Below are 15,306 nucleotides of genomic sequence, written 5' to 3'. Positions count from 1 at the left end.
TCTTTAAAAAATATTCCACGAAGTGCTTTTTGTGACGTCCCATTATGTGTGCAAGTATGCTTTGAATTGGCATATTTAGGATTTTGTTCTGGAAAAATGTTCTGTACAAGTTTTTATTTCATTCTCCACATTTTCCCTCGTACGTATTTGTAATTTGTCTTTTATAAAACTGTCCGCCGAACCCCCGGTTTAAATTCTTGAGTTCGTAAAATGCTTCATTTGCCGATTTGAATCAAATGTGCAATACGCTTGTGATCCAAAACACCCACACCAAATACGATGTAGAAGATCCATTTATAAATATAGCCCATATGTTGTGCATTACTCTGATTTGATATCTTGAGCGCCTAGACCCGTCAAGTTTTATCCCATTTGGCTGACATTTAGAATGTGTCACGGCAAATAGATTCATAAATATTTATAGCCTCAATATAAAATGCTTCGCCTTTCCATTTTACTCCTTGAACCCCTGAAAATTGATACATGGCCATCGAGCAGTCATCAACTTACATTTTTGAAAGGTATTTCTGGGATCCACTCAGTTGTGGGTTCATCTTCGGTAATGATCGATCGATGGTCTCCCGCATCTAGAAGGTTGTGAATGTTATCACCATTGGCCTTCGGTGCTGTTGTAATTGGTGACGACATGGTGGATGGACCTGTAGGTCCCATTGCTACACCCTCCACTACATTTGGCAATGAATTTAATGAAATGTTCTTCTTTTGCATTGAGTTAAGTGGAGGAAGATGTGGCAAATGTTGCTGTTGAGGTTGGGATTGCGCTCGGGATAATGCATGGAGATGGTGGTGTAGTTGTTGTTGGGGGTCAATATGGACACCTGTAGCCGAAATCGATTTTGGTACAAACGTTTTAGCATCCATCGTTGGTGACGTCATTGCAGGGGTTGGGGTTGTCGTGTTGCTACCATTGATGTGGGCTAAATGTTGGCTGCTGCGGGTACCAAATCTACGTTTTGGTCTAAAAATTAAAGAAATAAAATTTAGAAGACAATCGTTTACACACTCAGAGAAATTTGTGCTCAAACAAATAGGCAGCAGTAATGTTTTACTGAAATTGCAAAAATTGTCTGCTGTTCTCAGTTAGTAACATGTAGATTGCAGTTACAAATGTCGAAAATACTTTAGAACATGTATGTAACATCATATCTCTTAACTCTAAAGTTTTTCAGAATACAATTTTAGTAAATTTCTACAATTTCATAATTTGTTTAATGATTTCGAATAACAGTCAAATTCGTACACTCAAAGAAAAAAAAAAAGTTTGCTGACAATAGTAAACACTGTCTGATTAATTTTGCTGCTATTACAGTAGTAGTTCTGCAATTTCAGAGCAGCAAGTTGACTTTTGAAAAGTCAGTTGTTTGCTGAAAATTACTGCTATTTAATTATGGAAGGGGATGTTAAAAGAAACCAGTAAGGAAAGACAAAAGTCAGGCGGAGCCGACTACATAATGTCCTACACCATTTTGTCTTCGTACTACTTTTTAATATATAGAGCTTATTTCCAAGTCCATTCAGACTATAATTTACACACTCATCGCAATATCGAATATCGAACCTTGTAAGATTTTCTTACGACGCAACAAAAATTTTGGATTTCTACAGCCTTAAAAAGTCATATCGGATAAAACATACGTATGGGAGCAATATCTTAATCTGGGACGTCAAAAATAACATCTCACGCCCAATTAGAGATTTGACTTTTGGTCAAATTAGATTAGAGATTTGACTTTTGGTCAAATCTCTACAATAGCCTTAAAAGTCCATATTGGATGAAATATATACATGGGAGCTATATCTAAATCTGGACCGATTTGATTGAAATTAGGCGTACGTACTGGGACGCCAAATAAAACACAGCTTGCAAAATGTTGTAGAGATCGGACCGAAATTGTGGCTTCTACAGCCTTACAAGGTCATATCGGATGAAAGATATATATGGGAGCTATATTTGCACATAAAATTTTGCACACGTTTTAAGACGCCAAATAAAACACTTCACGCTAAATTCTGTAGAGATAGGACCAAAATTACGGTTGTTACAGACTCAAAATTCGATATCGGATGAAAGATATATATGGGAGCTATATCTTAATCAGGACCGATTTTGACGAAGTTTTATACACATATGTAGACATTAAATAAAACATCTCGTACTAAATTTTGTAAATATGGGACCAAAATTTTGGTCCTTAAAGGTCCTATCGGATGATAGATATATATGGAAGCTATATCTAAATTTTGAAAGGATTTTTATGAAATTTTGCGCTCATATTAGGACGCCAAAAAAACACCTTGTGCTTAGTTTTGTAGAGATAGGACAAAAATTCTGGCTTCTACAGCCTAAATAGGCCATGTCGGATGCAAGATATATATGGGAGCTGTATTGAAATCTGGACCGATTTTGACGAAATTTAGCGCATCTATGTAGACGCCAAATAAAACACCTCGTACTAAATTTTGTAACGATCGGACCATATCGGATGAAAGATATTTTAGGGAGCTATATCTAAATGTGGACCGATTTTGACGAAATTTTGCACATCTATGTGGACGTGAAATAAAACACCATGTATTGTACAAAATTTTGTAAAGATCGGACCAAAATTGTGACTTCTACAACCTCAAAAGGCCATATCGGATGAAAGGTATATGAGGAGCTATATCCAAATCTGAACTGATTTTTTCAAAATTAATAACGTTCGTCCTTGGGTCAAATAAGTGATGTGTGCAAAATTTTAAGATCACAATCATGACAGACAGACAGACGGACATAGCTAAATCGAATCAGGAAGTAATTCTAAGCCGATCGGTATACTTAACAATGGTCTAGCTCTTCTCCTTCTTAGCGCTGCAAACAATGCACAAACTTATCATACCCTGTACCACACTAGTGTTGTAGGGTATAAAAATAAAATACAAATGTAAATGTGTGTCTCAGTGGATGTTTATAATCACCACTGAATGTATATTTTCCAAAATCATTGTTCTTTAAATTTAGAAACAAAAGGCTATGCCAGTCACGTACACATTAGTAGAGCAATAGCAAAAAATGTGAACGAGCTCAGCCACATTTCGAAATGTATACCAATGGATGGATCAAGTAGCTTTTTTACAGTAATATACCACAAATTAAAATTTCTAAAAACATGCCTAAAGTAACCAAAACAAACAACAGGCAAACATAAAAGATAGCATACAAATTTTTTTCAGCAGATTTTTGTACATTAAAAAGGCAGATTTTGTTTGCTGATTTAGCTGACCGAAATGTTTGCTAATTCAGCAGCCCTATGTTTGCTGAAACAGCAGTAATGTGTGCTTTTCCATTTTTAGCAGACAAAAAACTGCTGTTTTATCAAACATTTTTGCTGTTTTGAATAAGAAATTTGGTTGAGTGTACTACATTCATACTTATGCTTTCAATCAAAAAATTAACACTTAGAATTGTCAAAATACATAAATATTGTATATAGGAAATACCTTAACGCTTGTTTCCTTCAAAGGTTAACGATTTTAAGTTGACCTGGCAATATCTTTTCAGAAACTTTTAGGTGCAGTACCAGTGCAGGGGTCGTGGGCTCGATTCCCGCCAGAAGCCTTGGTCAGTCGCTACCGTGGTATCACAATGGACCTAAAACTGTCTAAGTGAGTCTGTAAAGGACTGTCACTCTTACCTAACCTAACCAAACTTTTCGATAACACTGTGGTACAAAATTTGAAAAAAAATATACAGGCATGCATGGAAAACGAAAATACCTTTAATTTTCGTTAAGTTATTTCATGACGCTCAATTTAGACAAAAAGGCTAAAAACGCAAAATAACATTTCCCTCGCTCTCTATTCTGCTTAAAAGGTACCAAACAATATAAATATTTACTACTGCGAAAAAGGAAATTAAATAAACTTTTCAAAGTGAATAATAACAATAAAATCACTTGAAATAGATGCTTTGGCCTAAAAAAAATCGAACTAAGCCATTAATGACCATTGTACCTGCTTGAGTACAGTTAAGGAAATGGTTCAAAAAAGTGTTTCATTCTGTAAAAACCAGTAAGGAAGAGGAAAAGTCAGGCGTTGCCGACAGTATAATACCCTACAACTACCCTATAAGTAAAATGTGGGAGCTATTGTATATCCAATTCTGAACCAGTTTTTATGGATCTCAGCGGATGTATTTCGTATCAAATTTCGAGCAAATATGTTTAAACTGTAATACAATAACTACGGTTGGCAAAAGACAACATTATTGCAAATTAGCCCAAATCAGACGAACATATACGATATCTAATTTTGAAACGGTTAGAGCAAACTTCTCAGATATTGTGTTAGTCGGCGAGGAAAGCGTTGTGCAAAGTTTGGGGAAGATTGGTCAATAAATGTGCTTGGAGTGAAGAACGTATATGAGAGCTATATCTGAATCTGAACCGGTTTCTATAAAATTCACCAGTAATGTCAAGAGAATCTGTCATTTGTTAATGACCATTTTATTGCATTATTACTGCAAATCGGACGAACATATGTATGGGAGCTATATCTAAATCTGAACCGATTTAGACTAAACTTTATAGATGTTATGGAAGTCGTCGAGGAAAGCGTCGTTGGGAAGATTGGTCAATAAATGCGCTTGCAGTGAAGTAAAAATCGGGCGATACACATATATCAGAGCTATATCTAAATCTGAACCGACAAATTAGCACTTTATTGCAATATTTCTCAAAATCGGACGAACATATATATGAGAGCTATATCTAAATCTGAACCGAATTCGAGCAAACTTCTCAGATATTGTGGTAGTCGTCGAGGATCGGATGAAAACACAAATTAACATGGACAGACAGACGGGCATAGCTGAATCGAATCAGAAAGTGATTCTGAGTCGATCGGTATACTTACTAATGGGTCTATTACTCTTCCTTCTTCCAATCTTCCAAAAACTTTGCACAACGCTTTCCTCGACAACTTCCACAATATCTATAAAGTTAAGTTTAAATCGGTTCAGATTAAGATATAGCTCCCATATACATGTTAGTCCCATTTGCAGTAATAATGCAGTAAAATGGTCATTTGTGAACGGATTCTCTTGACATTTGGCACGAAGTATTTTCGTATAACTTTCGTCATTACTGGTGAATTTCGTAGAAATCGGTTCAGATTTAGATACACCCGATTTTCGGTTCTATGGTCACTGCAACGTACAACGCTTTTCTCGACGACTTCCACAATATCTAAGAAGTTTGCTAGAAATCGGTTCAGATTTAGATATTAGATATGGATTAGCTCCTATATATATGTTCGTCAGATTTTGGCTAATTTGCAATAATGTTTTCATTTGTCCATCGTATTTAATACAGTTTGAACATATTTGCTGGAAGTTTGACTGTTTATTAACCCATGCGAAAACATCCGCCGAGGTCCAGCAAAATTGGATCAGAATTAGATATAGCTCCAACTTTGTACATATAGTGTAGGTGAAGGGTATTATAAAGTCGGCGCCGCCCGACTTTTGCCTTTCCTTACTGGTTAACGGGTCGAATAATTAAATGTTAATGGGTTAAACATGTAGAGCCTACAAAGGTACCACGCTTTCAGTGTAAAAGGACTGTCATTTTAAGCCCTTTACCTGTTTGTTTTTAATGACCCTTATAATGAAGTCAAAAATTTCTCATTTGTTATGGCCTTGGTTGTTATAAGTTAAACAGGTAAACTTTAATGGGATATAACGGAACCAAACTTGTGGTTGTGTTTCCACTAGAGCCCAAATCCACTTGATTTGAGATAATCTCCAAAACCCGTTCCCACTACAATTTATGCGGTTGTTATTTGTCAACAGTGGCGTTTTTGACAGCGTTTTTATTATGATTAGCATTTTTATTGTGTTCAGCATATACATTGAGGTCAGCGATTAAGTTTATTAAATTAATACTAAATTTTATAATTTCAATAAGAAATTGCCAGATGTTAAGAAAAAATGCTGCCCAAAAATCCCAATAATAACTGGCATTCAATGCAAACGTTCTTTAGTACATGGTAAATGATTTATACTACCGGATTGCTGTTCGTCTTGTTATTCAACGCTAAGACCCTGGAAAAAATTTGCACGTTGTTCTTTTGAAATGAGGTTTCTTGAACCGGTTAATTGGCGCAGTGGCAGCCAATTAACCGGTGTGCATAGAAAAATAATTGCTATTTCTGTTTAACTGAAATAAGAGGATATCATTTCAAAATTAGGCAACATTTTAAATATGCAAACGTTTATAGTGTAATAAAGACTGTATCGCGTAAGGTAAACGACGTTGTTCCGAAAGCCATTAACGGAGTATCACCAGATTTAACTGATATTGAACCATCTCCAAGCAATATTATAATCTCCGAAATAGAATTTTCCCTTCTGAAGGAGAATTTATTAAACAACATTTTATATCCCAAGGGGAATTTCAGGATGTCGTTTGGGATTTAGAGTTGTCGAAAGGGCATCCCGAACTTCTAGGTTTCAGACTTAAGCAATGATCGCAGGACGGAGGAAACAACAAGATTGTTCAAACTGTTCGAGCAGAATTAATTTTTGGGTTTTTAATGACATTTTTATCTACAAAATTCAAAAAGAATTATTAAGATATCCCTGTTCGTTTTTTCTTTGGGTTTCTTCAATCTGTATCAGAAAATTGCAGTTTTCCCGTATTTGTTGTTTTTCACAACTTTCAGTGGAGTATTCCAGAGATAGATTCTTCGTAAAATATATGGACCAGTTTGCGATAATGGAAAATATAGGCGACGTATGAACCACGCGCTGTATGAGCTGTATGACGACGATAGCATAGTTGAACGCATCAAAATACAACGGCTGCGTTGGCTAGGTCATGTTGTCAGAATGGATGAAGAAGCTCCAGCAAAGAAGTCTTTTGAAGGCAAACACGGTGGTACACGCAAACCGGAAAGACCAAAAGCCCGATGGAAAGATCAAGTGATGGGAGACACCTCGAAACTTGGTGTCAGAGATTTTAGAATGAGCTCAGAAGATCGAGGCGCTTGGAACGATATTCTACGTTGGGCTAGTAGAACAAATATTCTGTCATAGACAATTAAAGAAAGAAGACATATCAGACTTCGATTGACATCCTATGTAATCGAACGCGCTTTTCTCTCTTCGCTATTTTTTTAATTAGCAGTCAGCTGATTAAAAGTTAACAATAATTATAAAAATATAAAGAGCCCGTTGATGTCATCTAAACGGAAATAATATTGGGGAAATGCCCCAAGATTTAAACAACAGAAAACAGCAGATGTTTCTCGCATCAATAGATACCAATCTCTTTCTGATTAAGATGATGATGATAACTACAGCAGTTACAACGAAGCTGAAGCTGTAGCCAAAATACCACCAATAGTGGTTGATGCAAGCCATAATTTCATGGAAGTGTTTAAACTTCTACGAGCAATTCCAAATTACAGAAGAATGTCAATTGGTACTAACGTGACACCAAACAAATTTAAGCTTATTCTATTTGGTCTACCTAGAATTAGCATTGAAACTATTATCTATGAGTTTAAAACACATTCAACACTGTCCCATTTAATGTAGCTGAAATTAAGACATCCAGGTCAAATTCTGATGATGCTCTTTTCGCAGTTGAATTTGACCGTAATCAAATCACTAAGAAGAAGCTAAGAAATATTAGATTATTCTACAGTATTGCCGTCTAATGGAGAAATCTTCTAAAACAGTCAAAAGGTCCAACTCAATGTTCAAAATGTGCAAAGTTTGGACACGGAGCACCCACTTGTATTGGATGTGGAGGACTCCACGACTATTCCACATGCCAACTGAAGAAATCTCCTGCTCACAGTAAAATTGTGTACAAATATTTTAATTGTATAACAAACAAGAGGAAAAATATTTAACGTGAATATCTCGAAATTCGTCAAAAAGTTTCTTCAGGGGGCAGAAGAGGCAATCATTATTTTATGGATACTATTTCTAAGGTATCCGCCGGTGCATTATGCTAATGCCAATAACCAAGCCCCTTAGTTTTCATACGCCAGAAATGAAATGCCACGCGGAAAACAGGCTCAATTTCCAACAAACACTCACAAGTTGTAGCAAGACGAAGATTATGACCTATCTTATGAGAAAATCATGAACATTTACTTTGAAGCTCTAGATGAATAACAAAAACGCAAAAATAAATACGAAACAAGTAAAAGCGTGCTAAGTTCGGCCGGGCCGAATCTTATATACCCTCCACCATGGATCGCATGTGTCGAGTTCTTTTCCCGGCATCTCTTCTTAGGCAGAAAAGGATATAAGAAAAGAGTTGCTCTGCTATTAAAACGATATCAAGATATGGTCCGGTTCGGACCACAATTAAATTATATGTTGGAGACCTGTGTAAAATTTCAGCCAATTCGTATAAGAATTGCGCCCATTGGGGCTCACGAAGTAAAATAGAGAGAACGATTTATATGGGGTCTGTATCGGGCTATAGACCGATTCAGACCATAATAAATACGTTTGTTGATGGTCATGAGAGGATCCATCGTACAAAATTTCAGTCATATCGGATAATAATTGCGACCTCTAAGGGTGAAGAAGTCAAGATCCCAGATCGGTTTATATGGAAGCTATATCAGGTTATGAACCGATTTGAACCTTATTTGACACAGTTGTTGAAAGTAAAAAAAAAATACGTCATGCAAAATTTCAGCCAAATCGGATAGGAATTGCGCCCTCTAAAAGCTCAAGAAGTCAAATCCCCAGATCTGTTTGTATGACAGCTATATCAGGTTATGGACCGATTTCAACCATACTTGGCACAGTTGTTGGATATCATAACGAAATACTTCGGGCATAAATTCATTCAAATCGGATAAGAATTGTTCCCTCTAGAGGCTCAAGAAGTCAAGACCCAAGATCGGTTTATATGGCAGCTATATCAGGTTATGAACCGATTTCAACCATACTTGGCACAGTTGTTGGATATAATAACAAAACACGTCGTGCAAAATTTCATTTCAATCGGATAAGAATTGCGCACTCTAGAGGCTCAAAAAGTCAAGACCCAAGATCGGTTTATATGGCAGCTATATCAGGTTATGAACCGATTTGAACCATACTTGGCACAGCTGTTGGACATAATAACAAAACACGTCGTGCAAAATTTCATTCTGATCGGATAAGAATTGCGCACGATAGAGGCTCAAGAAGTCAAGACCCAAGATCGGTTTATATGGCAGCTATATCAGGTTATGAACCGATTTGAACTATACTTCGCGCAGTTCATAACAAAACACGTCGTGCGAAATTCCATTCCATTCGGATAAGAATTGCGCTCTCTAGAGGCTCAAGAAGTCAAGACCCCAAGATCGGTTTATATGGCAGCTATATCAGGTTATGGGCCGATTTGAACCATACTTGGCACAATTGTTGGATATAATAACAAAACACGTCGTGCAAAATTTCATTCCAATCGGATAAGAATTGCGCACTCTAGAGGCTCAAGAAGTCAAGACCCAAGATCGGTTTATATGGCAGCTATATCAGGTTATGAACCGATTTGAACTATACTTCGCGCAATTGTTGGACATAATAACAAAACACGTCGTGCAAAATTTCATTCCAATCGGATAAGAATTGCGCACTCTAGAGGCTCAAGAAGTCAAGACCCAAGATCGGTTTATATGGCAGCTATATCAAAACATGGACCGATATGGCCCATTTACAATACCAACCGACCTACACTAATAAGAAGTATTTGTGCAAAATTTCAAGCGGCTAGCTTAACTCCTTCGGAAGTTAGCGTGCTTTCGACAGACAGACGGACGGACGGACGGACGGACGGACGGACGGACAGACGGACGGACATGGCTAGATCGACATAAAATGTCACGACGATCAAGAATATATATACTTTATGGGGTCTCAGACGAATATTTCGAGTAGTTACAAACAGAATGACGAAATTAGTATACCCCCCATCTTATGGTGGAGGGTATAAAAATGCGTGTTTTAGCAATGATGCTCAAGTCATTATTAGCTTCTATTATATAAACATGATATTGTTGCGCTTTGTTTGTTTGCCTGTTTTTGATATCCGAAAAAAATGCGTGTTTTAGCAATGATGCTCAAGTCATTATTAGCTTCTATTATATAAACATGATATTGTTGCGCTTTGTTTGTTTGCCTGTTTTTGATATCCGAAGGGGGGCAGACCCTCCCCTATACCCCAATTTTCAAAAACGCTAGATCTCGGAGATGTGGTCAAATAACCTGGGGGACGCCCTTTGGGCAATATGGGTATCAAATGAAAGGTATTTAAAAGTAGAGTAAGAATCTGATATAGAAATTTATTCCTTGGTACTTAAGGCGCCTCCCCATCCCCCAAAACCCCCCAGCGGGGCTTATTTTCCAATTGGGACAGTATGGATAACAAATGAAAGGTGTTTGGAAGTTGAATACTCATCTGCTACATGCATTTGTGAAAAAGGCAGTCTACGGGGCCTCCCCAACCCCAATAACCCCTTAATCGGGTATGAATGTCCAACGTCATAAAATGAGTATCAAATTAAAGGTTTTTGGGAGTTGACTACGAATCTGGTATACATATTTGGGATAGAGTCTGGGACCGGCCCACCCACTTGATATAAGGAATCAACAATCTGGGTCACGTCCTGCCGTCCTGCCGTCCTGCCGTTCAACAGGACATGTATTCGCGGCAATAAAGACCGAATAAAGACAATAACCGAGCGACCATCTTCTCCCAATAAAAATAACACCAAACTGTCATGTAGGACGACCGAGAATATATTGTTTGCCCTCAAAAGATGTGTCAGAGTGCAATCCCCCTCCCCCTATCCTACCCAAAAAAAAGGAATTAAAAATAATATATAGGACAGCAATAAAATCCCTCTTATTTGAGCCCCATATTGCAATGGTCAGCTAATACTTCTTATATGGGTGGTATTATGGGGGTGGGGTGACCCCATATTGAATATTGATATCAGATTCGTGCTTAACTCCCAAAAACCTTTCATTTGAGCCACATATTGCTATGGCCGTAAATGTTTCCTCTTTTGGTCTTTGGTAGTAGAGTACACTTTTTACCCTCAAATTGGGATGGAAATAGGAGGTAACCTTGAAATATGATTTTGAATGTAGATTACCAAAACAGAATAAATTAATTAGTGTGGATCTGAACGAGACCCGTTGCCCTGAATATCTTGTAAGCCACCTTCAAAATCCTTGACATAATAGGGCCAAACAAAATCGTGCTCTAGCTCGATGCTGATATTATTTAAGGCTCCGCCCCCTAAACTCCCTTCAAACCATGCCATGTTTGCCTACTATGGCAATAAATAAAAGGTATTTAATAGCAGAAAACGAATTTATATCCAATTTTGTGGCCAAGTGTTTGGGGGTCGTCTCACCCTGGCTATTGGGGCTCAAATAAAAGAAATGTAAGAATAGAGCACGATGCTGATATTTTTTTAGGGCTAAGTGCATGAATGTGGCGGGCCACATCCTAGATACCCCTTAAAGTGGACATATTTGTGGATTATAACAATAAGGGGCTCAAATCTGATAACTGTTTTATGGCCAAGTGTCAGGGACGCCTCATCTGAACTTCCCCTAAACCACACATATATACCGACTATAGCAATATGTAGCTCAAATGTGATTTTTTGAAGTATAGTATGAATCGTATATCCACTTTTCACTTTCAGAGTAGTGTTTAGCTACTCCAATCCAACCCCAAAACCAAGAGATTGAAGTAGATCTAACATCCAAACTAAAATAGGCAGACTCCCTCTTACCTTATTTTCAAAAACTCCAGATCTCGGAGATGGGTGGGTCAATTTAAAATTTAGTTAGTTTATAATAACTCAAAAAGAGAAATCCCCTTCCCCTTACCCTAATTTTCATAAACGCTAGATCTCGAGGATGGTTGGTGAGATTTAAGCAAAATTTTGTGTGCTCTCTTATAGTAACCCTAAAAACAAAAATTTGGTATCCAAATGTCGGATGGGATACCAAGGGGGGCCGCCCCACCACAAAACCTACCAAATATATACATAGGCCAATCGAGACAATATGGGACTCAAATGAGAGGTATTTAAGATTACAAAACGTATCTGATATCTAATTGCCGGACCAAAGGTTTTTAACCCCCAAACCTAAACTCCCCTAAATCGGACAAAATTACCGACCATGGCAATATGCGACTCAAATGAAAGGTATTTGCGAGTAGATATTCAAATGTGGGACCAAGTTTCTGGGGGCTGCCCCTCCCCAAAAGAGGAAAAATTTACGGCCATAGTAATATGTGGCTCAAACGAAAGGTTTTTGGGAGTTAAGTACGAATCTGATATCAATATTCGGGAACAAGTGTCTATGGGGCCACCCCATCCCCAATATTTCACCCATATAAGAAGTTTTTGCTGACCATTGCAATATGGGGCTCAAATAAGAGGGATTTTAGAGTAACATATGAATATATTTTCAAGGCCAAGTCACTGAGCGGCCGCCCCATCCTCCAAAACACCCCCGAATCCGTTCATGTTTGCCGACTATGGAAATATGGGGTTCGAATGAAAGGTATTTGGGAGTAGACCGCGAATTTGATATCAACATTCGGGATCAACGGTCTAGGGGCGTCCCACCACCATAACAACCCCCAAATAGGTCCTTTTTGCTCACCAAGACAATTTGGGTCTTCAAGACAGTGGAGATCGAAATTGATGGTTTTTAGAGCCCATACCCCAAACCGAACATATTTGCTGACTTTTGCAATAAGGGCTTTAAATGAAAGGTATGAGATTAGAAAACGAATTTGATATCCAATTTCGAGGCCAATGGCACTATGGGATTCAAATAAATGATATATAGATATATGAGAATATTGCACGATGCTGGTATATTTTCAGGGTTAAGTGTTTGGGGGACCACCCAATGAAAGGGGGATAGGAGAATAAAGCACGAGGGGGTCTACCGCTTTTCCAAAATACCCCACAAACAGCAATTATTTACTGACCGTCGCAATATGCGGTTTAAATATTGGTATTTGGGAGTAGAATACTAATCTGATATCCAGATGTGGGACCATAAATTTGGGGTACCGCTCCTTCCGCAAAACAATACCACAAATGAAAGGTAATTGAGATTAAAAAACGAATTTGATTACCAATCTTGGGGCCAAATGTTTGGGGAACGCCTCATCCCTTAAACTCTCCTTAAAACAATGGCAATATAGGATTTTCAATTAATGTTATTTGAGAGAAGAGCACGATGCCTATATTTTTTTCAGGTCCAAGTGTCGGGGGGATCTGTTCATCCCCGAAAACACTCCTAATGACACTCCATGAGAATATCGGGCTGAAATACAGTCTTTGAAGAATGGATTACATCTAACATCCAAACTTAAATAACATTAAACCCTCCGAGCGAAGTCGTAGTCTAATAGAGATCATATGGGATTCAGATAAAGGTATGCATATACTATTTTCGTAGCATGGTATTTGACTAAAAGCTCTTCAATTGTCGAAAATAAATATTCTAAGGATACTTTTGTTCCATGTAAAGTAAAAGAAGGCGAAGCGAAGCGGACCCGGTCCAGCTTGTATGTTATATAAATCAAATGTTGTTCAAAGTCTTCACTTCATGCACTGGAATGCCCAATGTGTCACAAATCAATCATGAATAGTTCAATTAGAACAAGTCATAGAAGAAAAAGGAGTTGATGTAATTTTAATCAACGAGACATTTTTGAAACCCCGTCATAAATTCAGATTACCAAAGAATAAAATCTATAGAAATGACAGAGTAGTCCACGGTGGTGGAGTATAAATTGCAATCAAAACTACAATTCCTCATCATTTTTTGCCAACACCTGAAATTATCTATCATGGAGATCCTGTCTATCGCTATTAATACTAGCATGCGCCCGATAAGACTTCTGTCAGTACATAACTCCCGAAGATCTAAATAAAATCACCCCAACCAATCATGAATACTTTATTATTGGGGATTAAAATGCAAAATATATATCCAGCTTGGAACTGCCATAGGAACAATTCTGCAGGCAGCATTTTGTACAGACATCAATTACAAAACAATTATTACATATATCCGCCAAACAATTTCACCCGTTTTGGTCAAGGACTTAACCTAGTACAACCGTCGGTAGTTGAAATTTTTCTTACAAATTCCAGTCTGGCAATGCCACCATTAGAGACTCATTCGGTGTTCTGCGCAAGTTCCACTCTCATTTAAAATTTTAGGCAGGATTGAAAACGTGACGTACTTGGTACCTTCATATCGGCGGGCAAACTGGAATTCAATCAGAAATTGGGTTGATGATCAAGTGAACAATAACAGCATCAATCATCGATGACATATTTACCAAAATTACAAACACCCTTCAGACTGCAGCAAATAAAATTCCAGTACGAGCGAAACGCTCCTGGCAAAGAAAACTTTCAAATTTGAGTCTGTATCTAATTGGACGATTTTCGAGAGGAGAGTCTCAGTGAGGAGTCAGGTGGCACTGGCTCTTAATTAAATACTGAGTGCCAATGATACTTGAGATGACAAGGCAAGTTATTAGCGCTTTCAAAAAACCAATGGCCAACATCAGAGTCTGTTCCCAGGTAAGGGGCGGCGAGCGTCGGATCTTGTAGCAACTTGGAGCAAGCGTCTTGCCACAACGAGGGATACGTGTGCAATCCCACAAAACCCATGCGGTTGGGGCGCTGGACCAGTAACCCGCCCCCGGAAAACTGAGAACTACTATGAGAAACAAAGGAATAGTAAAAACGGACCCCCCAACGTTGACGACCCACGCAAACGAAAAAAGGACCATGATTTGAGGATCTGCACCTGGAATGTCCGCACTCTTTATAGAGAAGATACAGTATACACGCCGGCGGATGTATTAGAGAAGTACAAGGCAGATATTACCGCCTTACTGGAAGTGCGATGGACTGGGAATGACGTCACTACAACACCAAACGGTGACAAACTATACTATAGCTGCCATAACACGAGGCATGAATTTGGCTATGGATTTGTGATTAATCGGAGACTGAAACACCTTGTCTCCAGCTTTACTCTGGTGAATGAGAGGCTAGCCACAATCCGCAAAAAAGCCAAATTCTTCAACATGATGAATTTGGCTGTGGATTTGTGATTAGTCGGAGACTGAAACATCTTGTCTCCAGCTTTACTTTGGTGGATGAGAGGCTAACCACAATCCGCAAAAATCCACATTCTTCAACGTCAGCCTTATTTGTGCC

General features: G+C 38.1%; 1 protein-coding gene across 7 annotated transcripts in view; it reads right to left on the bottom strand.

Moving 5' to 3' along the window:
- The window catches only part of LOC106094892 (adenylyl cyclase 78C), a 384,230-nt gene that overhangs the window by 71,127 nt on the left and 297,797 nt on the right, over positions 1–15,306 (bottom strand). For all 7 annotated transcript variants that reach the window (XM_059361192.1, XM_059361191.1, XM_059361193.1 and 4 more), the window contains one exon: positions 511–979. In XM_059361192.1, coding sequence (XP_059217175.1) covers positions 511–979 — 469 coding nt within the window. The remainder of the gene's footprint in view (positions 1–510; positions 980–15,306) is intronic.

This window comes from Stomoxys calcitrans, chromosome 1, assembly GCF_963082655.1.
Source record: "Stomoxys calcitrans chromosome 1, idStoCalc2.1, whole genome shotgun sequence".
Classification (NCBI taxonomy): domain Eukaryota; kingdom Metazoa; phylum Arthropoda; class Insecta; order Diptera; family Muscidae; genus Stomoxys; species Stomoxys calcitrans.
This window is presented reverse-complemented; position numbering and strand designations above follow the sequence as displayed.